General features: G+C 44.9%; 1 protein-coding gene across 1 annotated transcript in view; it reads right to left on the reverse strand.

Annotated features, from left to right (window-relative positions):
* The window catches only part of ANKUB1 (ankyrin repeat and ubiquitin domain containing 1), a 43,349-nt gene that overhangs the window by 15,159 nt on the left and 10,694 nt on the right, over positions 1-17,496 (reverse strand). The window contains exon 3 of the mRNA XM_026649857.1: positions 4,946-5,162. Coding sequence (XP_026505642.1) covers positions 4,946-5,162 — 217 coding nt within the window. The remainder of the gene's footprint in view (positions 1-4,945; positions 5,163-17,496) is intronic.

Here is a 17,496-nt window from a genome sequence, read left to right on the forward strand (position 1 = left end):
CCCATTTAAGTCCTGTCCTCAGAGGTTAAGAAGAACAATTTATCACCCTCTTCTTTTTATTAACCTTTTACATACTTGAAGACCGTTATGTCCCTCCTCAGTCTTCTTTTCTCCAGACTAAACAAACTCATTTTTTTCAATCTTTCCTTGTATGTCATGTTTTCTAGACCTTTAATCATTTTTGTTGCTCTCCTCGGGACTTTCTCCATTTTGTCCACATCCTACCCCAAATGTGGTGCCCACAATTGGACACAGTTCTCTAGTTAAGGCCTTATCAGAGCTGAGTAGAGTGCAAGAATTACTTCTCACGTCATAGCTTACAACACTCTTGTTAATACATGTGTGACAGAGTGCCGAGCAACAGCACCTGATCCAGAAGTCTGACCATAGCAACTTCAGTTAGTTGCCCTATGCACACCTGAATGTGGGAACTGAGCCAAACTGATAGGCTGGAAGAGTTAATAACTAAATTACCTCATTAACTCAGAAGGTAAAAAGGCACAGGAAGGAAGTACAATGGGTGGGAGAGAAACTGCTGTAGGCTGGTAGAGCCAATGACATAGGAGATTTCTCCCCTGCTGGGCTTAGAAGTCCCCAGCTGGCCTGTGCCAGCTAACTCAGGCTCCGGGAGTTCAGGATAAGGGGCTGTTTAATTGCAGTGTAGACATTCAGTTTGGGCTGCAGCCCAAGCTCTGGAACCCTCCCACCACGCAGGGTCCTATAGCCAGGGCTCCAGCCCGAGCCCAAACATTGACACAGCAACCTAAGCAGCCCCTTAGCCTGAGCCTGCTGACATGGGCCAGCTGTGGGTTTTTAATTGCAGTATGCACATACCCTTAGAGCCCTACAATACTGATAAAGCTGCTGCACAGTCTGTGAACAAACTTTGTAAATGAATCACTTGGTATTTTACCTGAAGAAGGTCTCCAAATAGTTTTTTTTGTGTGGAAAGAGGCAGAAGTGGAGCATGCCTCTGCCACAGCATCCCAGAATGATGTTTGCTTTTGTTAGAAAAATATTACATTGCAGACCCATATTTAGGTTGCGATGCACTAATACCCCCAAATTCATTTCTGCAGTACTCCTTCCTAGGCAGTCATTCCCCTTTTTGTATTTGTGTAATTGATTATTCCCTCCTAAGTGTAGAACATTGCATTGTTCTTATTGAATTTCATCCTATTTATTTCAGACTATTTCTCCAGTTTGTCAAGATCATTTTGAATTCCAATTCTGTCCTCTAAAGCATCTAAAACCCTTCCCAGCTTGGTATCATCCACAAACTTTATAAGTGTACTTTCTATGCCATTATCCAAATCATTTATAAAGAGATTGAATAGAACTGGATCCAGGACAGTTTCCTGCAGATCCCATTCAATACACCATTCCAACTTCACCGTGAACCTTTGATAACCACTCTCTGAGTGCAGTTTTCCAACCAGTTGTGCCTTATGGTAGGTTCATCTCTAGGCTATATTTTCCTAGTGTGCTTTTGAGAAGGTTATGTGAGACAATATCAAAAGCCTTACTAAAGTCCAGATATATCAAATCTACTGCTTCCCTCCATCCAAAATACTTGTTACTCTGTCAAAGAAGAATATTAGGTTGGTTTGACATGATTTATTCTTGACAAATCCATGTTGACTGTTACTTATCACCTTATTTTTTTCTAGGTGCTTACAAATTGATTGTTTGAAATTTGCTCCATTATCTTTTCTGGTACCAAAGTTAAGCTGACTGGTCTATGATTCCCTGTGTTGTCCTTATTCCCCTTTTATAGACAGGCACTATATTTGCCCTTTTCCAGTCCTCTGGGATCTCTCCCATCCTCCACGAGTTCTCAAAGATAATCACTAATGGCTCAGAGGTCTCTTCAGCCAGTTCCTTAAGTATTCTAGGACATATTTCATCAGGCCCTGCCGACTTGAAGATGTCTAACTTATATAAGTAATTCTTAACTTGTTCTTTTCCTATTTTAGCCTAAGATCCTATTCCAATTACACTGATGCTCACTATATTAGTTAGATAAGATTATAGACCAATCTTACCTTGCCCAGCATACAACGAGGGAATGGGGACTGAAAATCAGGACTGCAAGAGTCTAATTCTCCACTGTTCTGCACTTTGTGTAGCCATTTACACTTGTGCAAAATGGGTGGGAAAAACTTCAAAATCATAGTGCCCAAATATCTATTCTAGGCTTTCCAGTGGCTTGCTGTAAGACCTTGGGAAAGTCATTAAGAGCTATCTTTTCAAAAGTGGCCAGTGATTTTAGGTGCCTCCATTTTTGTATCACCAATCTGAGACACATTGGGACAGATTTTCATATATGCTGAGCATCCACAGCTCCAGTTTAAGTCACCAGAGCTGTGGGTCCTCAGCATCACCTGAAAAATCAAGCCCTGGTTGTGTGAAGTTGGTCATAAAAACGTAGGCACCCAAAACATCAGTAGCCCCTTTTGAAAATGTTGTTCTTAACCTTTGTGCCTCAGGTTACATAATGTGGCAGTTGGGTATTATATGCTATCGACAGCAGTTGTGTGAGGTTTAAAGGTCAGAGTGTGAACCCACTACTCCCACTAGTATAGATGTTAACTTATGAGTAATCCAAAGACTTCAATAGACACGTTGGCTGAGTAACTGCTCATGAGTAGGACTAAAGGGTTCACAATCTGGCCCTAATTTATCAATGGGGATCTTATTCTCCCACTGGTAGCAAGGTGCAGTGCAGAATGAAGACCGGTGTCATAAGATACTGCCAAGAAAAGTAGCAAACCCTGTGTGCTGCCTTTTTTTTTTTTTTAAAAGCAGCTATGGGTAGTTACAAGATAAAATGGCAACAGAGTGCCGTCCTGTACAGTGCCAAAAGGAGACACAGTCAGAGGAAAGGAGGGGGGTAACCCACAAAGATAACTGCTTGCATCAAATGATTCCCCTTTGAGAACTATAGGAAGTATAGATAAAGATATAAGTGACAGCTACCTTGTCTTATGATGGCGATGCCACAGTTAATAAATCTGGCAGGTGGGGTACAGAATATTAACACTCCCTGAATGAGCCAATCACACTAGTGAGGCAGTGCATCCTAGTTACTAGCTCCCAACACCTCTCCACCCACCGGATTCCCCCAAACGCTTCTCATCCAGCACACAGTCCAGCACCTACAAATTCCTCACCCAGCACCCAAAGCCAGCCATGATTTCTTGCCTTGATCTTAATCCTTCAATATTTTCTGACCACAAACAGATTGAGAGATTTTAGGTTGTTACAAGAAACTGTTGCTGGTTTGGGGATGCAAGGTAGAAGAAGGTTGAGTATCTCTGGTGTAGTGGACTAAGCAAAACAGCAGGAGCTAGGAAGCCATGAATTCTAATTCTGGAATGGGGCTAACACACTGGGCCATAGCTTACCCTACATTTAGATTGGTTTGTTGGTTAGGTTGGTCACCAGCATAGTGACCTAACAGAAAACTTCACAGGCATTTTTTTCATTTACAGTAAAAGCTTTGTTATCTGGCATGTTGTGGGAATGGGGGGTGCAGATTAGTCAAAAATTCCGGTTAATTAAGAGTTATACTTACCAATGGAGGAAGGGGGTTTAGGTGCAGGAGGGGACTCAGTGCTGGGGGTTGGGGTGCAGGAAGAATTTCAGGGTGCCAGATCCGGGCGGTGCTCACCTTGGGCAGCTCCTCGTAAGCAGCAACATGTCCCTCAGCTCCTAGGCAGAAGCACGGCCCGCAGGCGCCGCACCTGCAGCTCCCATTGGCCACGGTTCCTGGCCAGTGGGAGCTGCGGAGCCAATGCTTTGGGCAGGGGCAGCCCCCATGGCCGTTCCTCCGCCTAGGAACAGCAGGGATAACGGGACACCTGGCAACCCTATTGAAGATTTGTATCGGGAGATATCAGAAATGCCAGTTTCTAGAGCTTTCTGGTTGGTAAAGTGCTGGATAACACAGCTTTTACTGTATTTTTTAAATTTAAAAATGACAGAACTTTGGTCAGCTGTCCGTAACATACAAAGTCAGTATGCCATCTAAGGAGTAATGTAATGCAGGGGTTCTCAACCTTTTTCTTTCTGAGCCCCCACCAACATGCTATAAAAGCTCAACGGCCCACCTGTGTCACAACAACTGTTTTTCTGCATATAAATGCCAGAGCCGACATTACGGGGTAGCAAGCAGGGCAATTGCCCAAGGCTCCATGCTACAGGGGCCCCTGCGAAACTACATTTCTTAGGCTTCGGCTTCAAGCCCGAGTGGTTGAAGCTTCAACCCCATGCAGTGGGGCTTTGGTTTTCTGCCCTGGGCCCCAGAGAGTCTAATGCTGGCCCTGCTTGGCAGGCCCCCTGAAACCTGCTTACGGCCCCCCAGGGGGCCCTGGACTCTGGTTGAGAACCATTGATGTAATGGGCAAGATTAATACCTTTGAGAGGTGGACGGGAACTATAGCACAGTGAGCTTGCAGGGATAACATTAATTGTATATGTTGGTATGCAAGATTTCTGCAGCTTTCTGTGTATTCTCCCATCTTACAAGCAACACTCAGTCTGATAATAATCCTCATTCTTCTCTCCCTTACACAAGTTTTATACCAGTGCAGCTCCAGTGAAATAAGTCCCAATTTACAATGGTACAAGTGCAGGCCCAATATTGTTACAAGGGCATGCAGAAGTGCATTATGGGTTCCTTTTGTGCATCATTAATTTTTGTCTCTCCACCTGCCTTTCATGTTGTTTTATTTTGAAGGGCATCATATGACCCAAAATGTTTTTTTTAAATACTGTGATCTGCATTAGAAAAGTATCAGTAATATTAATGGTTTTCAGGTTTCCCTAAATATAAACTTAATGATAAATATAACATGTCAGTTTTCTGTATTTAAGGAATTAGACACGCATTTGGTCAACATTGCTCTATTTAGTAGGTAGTGAAAATAAAACCATCTTATACCTATATCTAACTGGTAATCGTTCAGTATGTTGCAGTCATACATCTCCCTGCCCTCTGGAGTCCTGAGACAATAAACACTATTTGGAAAGCCACATTTCAGGGTTACCAGTGTTTTCAAAAGGGACACTTTTGTAGCAAGAAGATAAATACTCCCCTTAATGGGCACTTTCTCTTGGGTTACAGCATTGTATACATAGAAGGCTGGTTTGTCTTCTTCCTAAAAGCAAAAATAATAATGACATAAGTACTCCAGCAACATTGCTCTTGTAAATTGTGTCTATAGTTTAGGTACACTGTTTTTACACATCTAAGGATCTACTGTCCTTTTTGTTTGAGTGTGCTCTAGTGGATAGAGCAGGAGACTAGGTTCTATTACCAGCTATCCCTCAAACTGGTTGCTTGACCTTCATCCATTCATTAAAGGCCCAAACCAGCAAGATATTGAGCACCTCTTGTGAGGTGCTGAACAACGTAAGCTCCTTTTGACATCAATGAGACATTAGGGCATTCATCGTCTCTTGAGAGGGGCTTTTAACACCTGGAGGAGTGGGCCCTGAACAAATCTGTGCTCCAGTTCACTCATCTATGAAATAGATCTAATAATATTTATTTCACAGGGATGTTGTGAGGCTTAGCTATTTCAGATTTGTAAAATGCTTTCAGATGCAAGGATGAAAGTCATGAGCATGTATTTTTACTTCATTTATAACAATTCCAAGGTAAGGTCTGTCTATATTTTACATCTTGTACAACAATTAACACATGGTCACTGCTTAAAAATGTAAGCCTAATTCTGCACATTAGTGCACCCCATTAACTTCAGCTGAGTAGCATCTGTGAGTTAGAGCAGAATTTGGCTCTATTAGTGAAACAAGAGGAGATGGCAGAGAGGATATCTTACAATTTACAATCTAGACTTCCTATAGGATCTTTGACTGCTTCTGGATGTTCAGATAGCCAGCCCCCCCATAGTTGCTTTTTTTTATCTCTGGGCTTGACTAAGGCCTTGTCAAAAGCCTGTACTTTTGTCTTCTCCAGATTGATTTACTGTAATATGTTCTTTGTGGTGCTATACCTGATGATAAAGTTAGTCAAAATTTTCAATGAAATTTTTTGGGTTTCCCAAGCACCACTAGCTGAAGATCATTCACATTTCAGCTAACAGAATAAGGCTGGCTACCCACTTGATGAGATTTCAGCCCTTCATAGTTTGGGTTTTGTGTCCCTTATTATTTCTGTAGTGTCACTGGCATGCTCGACACTTAGGACTTGTTTTCACTAGAAAATGTTATTGTATTTGACATGACTGTTAAAAGTAGCATAGACGACAGCATTAGACACTTAGGGTAGAGGCTGTTCTAGATTTGATTTTTGACAAATAGGGAGGAACTGGTTGAGAATTTGAAAGTGGAAGGCAGCTTAGGTGAAAGTGATCATGAAATGGTAGAGTTCATGATTCTAAGGAATGGTAGGAGGGAAAACAGCACAATAAAGATAATGGATTTCAAGAAGGCAGACTTTAGGAAACTCAGGGAGTTGGTAGGTAAGATCCCACGGGAAGCAAGTCTAAGGGGAAAAACAGTTCAGACAGTTGGCAGTTTTTTAGAGACATTATTAAGGGCACAACAGCAAACTATCCTACAGAATAGAAAAGATAGGAAGTATGGCAAGAGGACACCTTGAATTAACCAGTACATCTTCAATTATCTGAAACTCAAAAAAGAGTCCTACAAAAAGTGGAAGCTAGGTCAAGATAAAAGGATGAATATAAACAAATAACACAAGTATGTAGGGACAAAATTAGGAAGACCAAGGCACAAAATGAGATTAAACTAGCTAGAGACATAAAGGGTAACAAGAAAACATTCTACAAATACATTAGAAGCAAGAGGAAGACCAAGGACAGGGTAGGCCCATTACTCAATGTGGGAGAGAACAATAACAGAAAATGTGAGAATGGCAAAAGTGCTAAATGACGTTTTTGTTTCAGTTTTCACCAAAAAGGTTTTGATTGGACTTCTAACATAGTGAATGCCAGTGAAAATGAGGTGGGATCAGAGGCTAAAATAGGGAAAGAACAAGTTAAAACATTACTTAGGCCTGGTCTACACTAGGCTTTTATGTCGAATTTAGCGCCGTTATATCGAATTAACCCTGCACCCGTCCACACCACGAAGCCATTTAGTTCGACATAGAGCCCTCCTTAAATCGATTTCTGTAATCCTCCACAACGAGAGGAGTAGCGCTAAATTCGAAATGGCCATATCGAATTAGGCTAGGTGTGGATGGAAATCGACGGTAATAGCTCCGGGAGCTATCCCACAGTGCACCACTCTGTTGACGCTCTGGACAGCAGTCCGAGCTCGGATGCTCTGACCAGCCACACCCCGGGAAAATTTGAATTCCTTTTCCTGTCTGGGCAGTTTGAAGCGCAGTTTCTGTTTGGACACCGTGGCGAGCTCAGCAGCAGTGGCAGCAGTGGCAACGATGCAGAGCTCTCCAGCAGAGATGGCCGTGCAATCCAATAGAAAGAGGGCCCCAGCATGGACGGATCGGGAAGTCTTGGATCTCATCGCTGTGTGGGGAGATGAGTCCGTGCTTTCCGAGCTGCGCTCCAAAAGACGGAATGCAAAGATCTATGAGAAGATCTCTAAAGCCATGGCAGAGAGAGGCTACAGCCGGGATGCAACGCAGTGCCGCGTGAAAATCAAGGAGCTGAGACAAGGCTACCAGAAGACCAAAGAGGCAAACGGACGCTCCGGATCCCAGCCTCACACATCCCGTTTCTACGAGGCACTGCATTCCATCCTAGGTGCGGCCGCCACCACTACCCCACCCCTGACCGTGGACTCTGAGGATGGGATATTGTCCGCGGCCGGTTCCTCAGCGGACGGGGAAGAGGAGGAAGGAGATGAGGAGGACGAGGCAGTAGACAGCGCTTACAACGCTGATTTGCCCGACAGCCAGGAGCTCTTCATCACCCTGACAGAGATCCCCTACCAACCCTCCCCAGCCGTTACCCCAGACACAGATTCAGGGGAAGGATCAAGCAGTAAGTGTTTTAAATATCCAAACATTTATTTACAACATAACTGGCATATTTAAAATATTAACAGTAGCTAAAGTGCTTTAAAACATGTAAACATTTATTTGCAACAAAACAGGAAGATTGAAAATATTAACAGTGGGTAAAGTGCTTAAAAACATGTAAACAGGAAAGTCAAACAAAAGGGGAATCAGTGCAAAGTGTATCATGATTACTCCGTCTTTGGGCGCCTCAATATATAGTCCGAACCATTTTAAAAAAATCTCACAATGTCCGCTTCATGATTATAGTGCCCAAAACCCTGCAGTCATTTGTCCCTCCAAGGGCACCTAAGCCAAGAACTGGTCAATGTAACCGGGGATCGAGGCGACATCCTCCGGGGAGAACTCCTCATACACCTCCTGCAGGTGTTTTTCAAGCCTCATCAGCAGGTTCCTGGGCAGGGACAGCTTATTAGGCCCCCCGTGGTAGGACACGTTTCCCTGCCACAACGCCAGCAGGTACTCCGGGATCATGGCCTTGCACAGCAGTGCAGCAAATGGCCCCGGTTTCTGCAGGCTGTCCCGGAGCATCTTCTCCTTCTGGCTCTCGGAGACCTTCAGGAGGGTGATGTCAGGCATGACTCCCTGCTGTGAATTAGGTAGGGGAAAGTTAGTATTGGGACTGCTTGCCCGTCCCTTTACAGAACTGCAACCGCCGGTTTACAGCCACGCGGTTTACAGCCGCGAGGGGCTGGGACAGGGCCAGAGTTCATGCTTGCAGGATTGCTGCCAGCAGAGACTCGCATTGCTTTCTATGTGAAAGGAGGCCAGTGCCACTCTTAAAGTTTTAAGCGGCCACAAGTCTACGGCTTACCATGTTTGCCATCTAGACAAAGTCCGGTGTCCTGCCCTGCTCCTCAGCTCGCCACAGCAAGACCGCAGGCACTGTAGGCGAGGGCCGAAAATTCGACCTTGTCCTCAGTGCGCGTGTGATAGGTGCTCTGCATGGTCTTGTTCACAGAGAAAGACTATGTTCTCTGTTCACAGATACATTGCTCTGTCTCAGGAATTCACTCCCTTTTTCCAATTCCCACAGCCACATCTGCCCAGAGGCTAGCGCACATTAGGAGGAGGAAGAAGAGGACACGGGAAGACATGTTTGCTGAACTAATGGAATGCTCCCGAGCACAGGCAGCCCAGCAGACACAGTGGAGGGAGAACTTGTCCCAAATGCACCGGGCAAACATTGAACGGGAGGAGAGGTGGCGACAGGAGGACAGGCAGGCTACTCAAACGCTGCTTGGACTAATGAGGGAGCAAACGGACACGCTCCGCCGCCTTGTGGATGTTCTGCAGGACCGGAGGCAGGAGGAGAGAGCCCCGCTGCAGTCTCTCTGTAACTGCCCTGCCCCGCCACCAAGTCCCATACCCCCCTCACCCAAAGTCCAAACACGGAGGGGTGGAAGGGGCCGGGAAAAATTTCACTCCACCCCTGCGGACTGCTCTACCACTAGAAGGCTCTCATTCCCCAAAATTTGAAAAGTCCTTTCCTACCCGCCTCACACAAGACCCCGTCCAAGTTTCACCCCCCCGTTCCATGTGCGGTTGTTAATAAAGAATACGTTTCTGTTCATTTCTGTTTCCATCCTCTTCTTTTGGAGGGGAGTCTGTCTGGAGGGGGGGGAAGGGCCTTGGTCATTGGACAGGACAGTCACCTTTAGCAGGGGGCAGGTGCAGCAGCAGGGCACATATACAGTGCAGTGACTAGTTATCCTGGTCAGTCTGGGAGGTGGTTTTCATGTTCTGTGTGGTGGGGGCGGTGGTGTTGCTCTGTGACTTGGTGGCGGGGGAGGGCAGTTACAGATCTTATGCAGCGGTCCTTACCCTGGATCACAGAGCCGCGCAGCAGGGGATCTGTAACCCTCCTCCCCCTGCAAGACAGTCACATAGCCGACACATACACGCAGTCCCGGCCAGGAGGGCTGGCAGGCTCCGTTGAAACAACCAGTCCACCATCGCGGAGCCTGTCATTCCTGGAGTTTAGAAGCATCATTTGCATCACAACCCTAAACCCGCTCCCCGCCACAGTCTGCGTCCCAGGTTTAAAACATTCCCGTGAAAACAGTAATAAAGACAACGGTGTCCATGAACAAAACAGAACAGATTTTATTTTTTGGGAAGGGGGTGAAGGGGGTATGTAATTGGAGAGGATAGTCGACGGCAACTGGGTAAAGAAACGGGGGCAAGTTCAGCTTCTGTGTCCACAAACTTAAAAGTCAATGGGTACCCTGCTCAGCCTTGAAACTGGCTTTCAAAGCCTCCCGGATGCACAGCGCGTCCCGCTGGGCTCTTCTAATCGCCCGGCTGTCTGGCTGGGCGTAATCAGCAGCCAGGCTATTTGCCTCAACCTCCCACCCCGCCATAAAGGTCTCCCCCTTGCTCTCACACAGATTGTGGAGCACACAGCAAGCTGCAATAACGATGGGGATATTGGTTTCGCTGAGATCACAGCGAGTGAGTAAGCTTCTCCATCTCCCCTTGAGACGGCCAAAAGCACACTCCACTACCATTCTGCACTTGCTCAGCCGGTAGTTGAACAGTTCTTTTTCTGTGTCCAGGGCGCCAGTATAGGGCTTCATGAGCCAGGGCATTAGCGGGTAGGCTGGGTCCCCGAGGATCACTGTAGGCATCTCCACATCCCCAACAGTTATCTTGTGGTCCGGGAAGTAAATACCTTCCTGCAGCCGTCTAAACAGACCAGAGTTCCTGAACACGCGAGCGTCATGAACCTTGCCCGGCCATCCGACGTAGATGTTTGTAAACCGTCCCCGATGGTCCACCAGTGCTTGCAGCACCATTGAAAAGTACCCCTTTCTATTGATGTACTGGCTGGCCTGGTGGCCCGGTCCCAGGATAGGGATGTGAGTCCCATCTATAGCCCCACCGCAGTTTGGGAATCCCATCGCAGCGAAGCCATCTATGATGGCCTGCGCGTTTCCCAGGGTCACTACCTTTGACAGCAGTACCTTGACGATTGCCTTGGCTACTTGCATGACAACAACCCCCACGGTAGATTTGCCCACGCCAAAGTGGTTCGCGACTGACCGGTAGCTGTCCGGCGTTGCAAGCTTCCAGAGGGCTATGGCCACTCGCTTCTGGACAGTCAGGGCTGCTCGCATGCGGGTGTCCTTGCGCTTCAGGGCAGGGGACAGCAACTCACAAAGTTCCAGGAAAGTCCCCTTCCGCATGCGAAAGTTTCGCAGCCACTGGGATTCATCCCAGACCTGAAGCACTATGCGGTCCCACCAGTCCGTGCTTGTTTCCCGGGCCCAGAATCGCCGTTCAACAAAATCCACATGCCCCATTGCAAACGTGATGTCCTCGGCGCTGGGTGTCGTGGTTTCTGACAGCTCTGTGCTACTCTCCGACTTCAGGCCCTCACTCCGCTGCCGTAGCCTCCTCGCCTGATTTCTCTGCATCTGCCTCTGGGAAAGGTGTATGATAAGGTGCGAGGCGTTGAGAACGGCCACAACTGCAGCGATGGTCGCAGCGGGATCCATGATCGCAGTGCTGTGGCGTCCGCGCTGTCACTGATCAAAAAGTGCGCGAACTGATTTCCCGCCGGCGCTTTCAGGGAGGGAGGCAGGGCGGTAGTGACTGACGGATGACGACAGTTACCCAAAAGCACCCTCGCCACAATTTTTTACCCAGAAGCCATTGGGGGCTCGACCCAGAATTCCACTGGGCAGCGGGGACTGCGGGAACTGTGGGATAGCTGCCCACAGTGCACTGCTTCCAATGTCGACGCTTTCCCTGGTAGTGTGGACTGACAAAGTCGAATTACTGTCCTTAGTGTAGACACACACGTTCGACTTTCTAATATCGATTGCACATATTCGATTTAACTAAAATCGAACTACTCTCGTAGTGTAGACATACCCTTAGACAAGTTAGATGTCTTCAAGTCACCAGGGCCTGATGAAATACATCCTAGAATATTCAAGAAGCTGACTGAGGAGATATCTGAGCCATTAGGTTAGCGATTATCTTTGAAAAGTCATGGAAGATGGGAGAGATTCCAGAGGACTGGAAAAGGGGCAAATATAGTGCCAATCTATAAAAAGGAAAATAAGAACAACCCGGGGAATTACAGACCAGTCATCTTAATTTCAGTACCCGGAAAGATAATGGAGCAAATAATTAAGGCATTTATTTGCAAACACTTAGAATATAAGTAACAGTCAGCATGGATTTGTTAAGAACAAATCATGTCAAACCAACCTAATAGCTTTCTTTGACAGGATAACACGCCTTATGGATATGGGAGAAGAAGAAGAGGTGATATATCTTGACTTTCGTAAGGCTTCTGTCTCATATCACCGTCTCATGAACAAACTAGGGAAATACAACCTAGATGGAGCTACTATAAGATAGATGCATAACTTGTTGGAAAACCGTTCCCAGCGAGTAAATATCAGTGGTTCAGAGTCAAACTGGAAGGGCATGTTGAGTGGGGTCTCATAGGGATCAGTTCTGGGTCTAGGTCTGTTCAATATCTTCATCAATGATTTAGATAATGACAGAGAGTACACTTATAAAGTTTGCAGATGATACCAAGCTGAGAGGGGTTGCAAGTGCTTTGGAGGATAGGATTAAAATTCAAAATGATCTGAACAAACTGGAGACATGGTCTGAAGTAAATAGGATGAAATTCAATAAGGGCAAATGGAAAGTACTCCACTTAGGAAGGAACAATAAGTTGAACACATACAACATGAGAAATGACTGCGTAGGAAGGAGTACTGAGGAAAGGGATCTGAGTGTTATTCAGTCTTGGTCAGCATTGTGTCAGCTGACTCAACTCTACACAGTCATGTTCAAACCACATCATACCATTTTCTAGTGAAGGCAACCTTCATGAGACCAGCTCTCTCCTTATATTCCATTCCAACAACTGATATCAGCTGGGACAGTTAGTCTGACAATTCCTAGATTTCCATGCCTAGGGGTTGTTGACAAAACATTATAGGATGAAGGCTTTCACCTCCCAAAATTAATGTCACCCTTTGTTCCAACAAAGCCAGAATTTATGGACCTTCATGTGCAAAGCTTTTCTATTATGCAAGTTTTTTCTAAGGGAAATTGGATTTAGTGGAGAGGGTCTCAGTTTTGGTGAATTGAGAAATCAATTACTGTTGTTGATGCTGCATCATTTTGCATATATTTTGTAAATAGTGTTTTTAAGTACTGATTGTTGGTGTGTCTAGTGTTTTCTGATTGGTGTTATGGAAATGCATGTAAATTCTCAACCCTAAAGAGAGCCACATGTTTAAGGCCTACTCCCCAGAGGTGTTGAGCATCTCAAGCAAAATGCTGTGGCCTCTCAATTATTGACTCTCTGGAGGCGGTCGCCACCTTGCAGGAATGGGCAGTGACTATACAGATTTACCAAGGGAGGTGCTGCATCAGGGTTTAAAGAGGCAATTTAAAAAAGAATTCCTACCACCAAATCTCTGCCTCTTCCGAAGAAAAAGCAAACACACAGCATGCAACATGCATACAGATCAAGGACTTGATTAAATTCAATTTATCTTTCTCCCCAGGGAAACAGCAATAACAATAATGCTAGAACCAGAAGACTTGGAGTAAACAAGCAGCTAAGTTTCTCAAAGACATCTGAACACTGCAGTCCTTTTGCCTCACTGCTCCACTCCTTGTTTTTATGCGCTGCAGCAGCCCTAGTGATGCTGTGCCAGGAGCAGCAATAATTCTGGCCAACTAATCCTATGACAGAGAATGGAGCAATAAGCAAGACTAAAAATGTTCTTTATTGTTTATGGACTGAGGGAGCCTACATACAGCCAAGCTATCTTCAGGATCTTTCCCGGCTTATATAACAACCATGGCGAGAAGCCAGGCTTGTTAGTGCACAGAAGCTGCTGCCTTGCAACAGCCCACCTCATTAATTACTGAACATGGCTTTGCAGTTTGCAGCTAATCCAAAAACAAAAAAAAAACAAAAAAAAAAACCCACTCTAAAAGACAGTCTTCCCTGTGTGTATGAAACAGAAATCTAGGTTGCAGTACTGTTGTGTACTTTTATCATGTCTGTTTCTACAATGCTTCGTTTTGCCTGGTATTTTTTTAGCATCAGCACTTATCTCCCTTCTGACAAAAAATTGAAGGTCAAATTGTGCCTGGCCCAGCATAGATGAGTTTGTGGGGAGAGAATGCAGGGATCCTGTTCTCCCTCTTTGCAGCACTCATGCAGGAAGCGTTGCTGAAAAATCAGCTGAAGCCTACGGCCCTGAAACTCAGATCTGGATGAAATGTGCTTGGCACAGGACCTGGGGTAGTGGTGATCACAGGTGGCTGTACACCAACATTACATCCCTCAGTCCTGAGGCTAGCCAGGGTCTGGTTTTATCCTCAGGGCTGCTCTAAGTTGTGCTGACTGGTAATGGTCCCCAAAAGTTTATTGCCCCCCCCCCCCCGCATGGCCACACTACCTCCACTGGAGGCTGTAATAAGGTGATGTAGGGGTAGTTACTCTGGCACTTCACCTGTTTAAGACAGCATTGGCAGTCCAAAGAAATGGAGCAGGGCCAAGGATCTGGTCTTATTAATGCATGACTTTTGCGTAACCCCCACAGCAGTGGTAACATGGACATGATTACTTGTATGGATGACAGGTGCACAGAGTACTCTAATTTAGTAGCCAAGAAGATCTGATATGCTAATAGACAAGAAGGGTAGATAGGAGCCCCATGACACAAAAACCACACAAATGCCATCCTGGAGAGAATAAAAGTGATCCTCATGATGGATGAAAACAGCCAAGGTTGTTACAGACATTGACTGTGAGGGACAGAAATAGTTGTTTTGGGTTAAGATTTAATACCAGCTGAAAGGTCCTGTGCAAAGCCTGTCACCATATTAAACAGTCCTTTTCATGCAAAGGGTAACTACTCCTCCTTCCAGCCAGAGTGAAAATCCTCCAAGAGGAGAAGTTGTATTTTCTTTAAAATAAAGGCAGCAATCAGGCACCTCAGAAATTTAAGGAAAATGACCTGTTATGGGATTTGGGAGAGGGAGAAGACTCAAGAAAAAGGTTATGTGGAGATAAAGGAAGAAGGAGGCACATGTCAGGACCCCAATGGGGCCCCGGGTGATCGCTACTTCCCACCACCCAACACAGATGTAATGAGATTCACTGTAGGACAAGTGCTAGTAATAATAATAGGGCTCAGATTTTTCCAGATGCGATAGCTGATGGATTCCTTCACCAAGTAGTTGAAGAACCAACAAGAGGGGATGCCATTTCAGATTTGGTTTTGGTGAGTAGTGAGGACCTCATAGAAGAAATGGTTGTAGGGGACAACCTTGGTTCGAGTGATCATGAGCTAATTCAGTTCAAACTAGATGGAAGAACAAACAAAAATAGATCTGGGACTAGAGTTTTTGATTTCAAAAGAGCTAACTTTAAAGAATTAAGGAAATTAGTTTGGGAAGTGGATTGGACTGAAGAACTTGGGGATCTAAAGGCGGAGGAGGCCTGGAATTACTTCAAGTCAAAGTTGCAGAAACTATCAGAAGCCTGCATCCCAAGAGAGGGGAAAAAAATTCATAGGCAGGAGTTGTAGACCAAGCTGGATGAGCAAGCATCTCAGAGAGGTGATTAAGAAAAAGCAGAAAGCCTACAAGGAGTGGAAGATGGGAGGCATTAGCAAGGAAAGCTACCTTATTGAGGTCAGAACATGTAGGGATAAAGTGAGAAAGGCCAAAAGCCATGTAGAGTTGGACCTTGCAAAGGGAATTAAAACCAATAGTAAAAGGTTCTATAGCCATATAAATAAGAAGAAAACAAAGAAAGAAGAAGTGGGGCCGCTAAACACTGAGGATGGAGTGGAGGTTAAGGATAATCTAGGCATGGCCCAATATCTAAACAAATACTTTGCCTCAGTCTTTAATGAGGCTAATGAGGAGCTATGGGATAATGGTAGGATGACAAATGGGAATGAAGATATAGAGGTAGATATTACCACATCCCGAGGTAGAAGCCAAACTCAAACAGCTTAATGGGACTAAATCGGGGGGCCCAGATAATCTTCATCCAAGAATATTAAAGGAACTGGCACATGAAATTGCAAGCCCATTAGCAAGAATTTTTAATGAATCAGTAAACTCAGGGGTTGTACGTACGACTGGAGAATTGCTAACATAGTTCCTATTTTTAAGAAATGAAAAAAATGTGATCCGAGTAACTATAGGCCTGTTAGTTTGACATCTGTAGTATGCAAGGTCTTGGAAAAAATTCTGAAGAAGAAAGTAGTTAAGGACATTGAGGTCAATGGTAATTGGGACAAAATACAACATGGTTTTACAAAAGGTAGATCGTGCCAAACCAACCTGATCTTCTTTGAGAAGGTAACAGATTTTTTAGACAAAGGAAATGCAATGGATCTAATTTACCTCGATTTCAGTAAGGCATTTGATATGGTTCCACATGGGGAATTATTAGTTAAATTGGAAAAGATGGGGATCAATATGAAAATTGAAAGGTGGATAAGGAACTGGTTAAAGGGGAGACTACAACGGGTCATACTGAAAGGTGAACTATCAGGCTGGAAGGAGGTTACTAGTGGAGTTCCTCAGGGATCGGTTTTGGGACCAATCTTATTTAATCTTTTTATTACTGACCTTGGCACAAAAAGTGGGAATGTGCTAATAAAGTTTGCGGATGACACAAAGCTAGGAGGTATTGCTAACACAGAGAAGGACTGGGATATCATACAGGAAGATCTGGATGACCTTGTAAACTGGAGTAATAGTAATAGGATGAAATTTAATAGTGAAAAGTGCAGGGTCATGCATTTAGGGATTAATAACAAGAATTTTGGTTATAAATTGGGGACACATCAGTTAGAAGTAACAGAGGAGGAAAAGGATCTCGGAGTATTGGTTGATCACAGGATGACTATGAGCCGCCAATGTGATATGGCCGTTAAAAAAGCTAATGCGGTCTTGGGATGCATCAGGCGAGGTATTTCTAGTAAAGATAAGGAGGTGTTAGTACCGTTATACAAGGCACTGGTGAGACCTCATCTGGAATATTGTGTGCAGTTCTGGTCTCCCATGTTTAAGAAGGATGAATTCAAACTGGAACAGGTACAGAAAAGGGCTACTAGGATGATCCGAGGAATGGAAAATCTGTCTTATGAAAGGAGACTCAAAGAGCTTGGCTTGTTTAGCCTAACCAAAAGAAGGCTGAGGGGAGATATGATTGCTCTTTATAAATATATCAGAGGGATAAATATCAGGGAGGGAGAGGAATTATTTAAGCTTAGTACCAATGTGGACACAAGAACAAATGGATATAAACTGGACACTAGGAAGTTTAGACTTGAAATTAGATGAAGGTTTCTAACCATTAGAGGAGTGAAGTTCTGGAACAGCCTTCCAAGAGGAGTAGTGGGGGCAAAAGACATATCTGGCTTCAAGACTAAGCTTGATAAGTTTATGGA

Source organism: Terrapene carolina, unplaced genomic scaffold (genome assembly GCF_002925995.2).
Source record: "Terrapene carolina triunguis isolate 2854851 unplaced genomic scaffold, T_m_triunguis-2.0 Scaffold88, whole genome shotgun sequence".
Lineage (NCBI taxonomy): Eukaryota > Metazoa > Chordata > Testudines > Emydidae > Terrapene > Terrapene triunguis.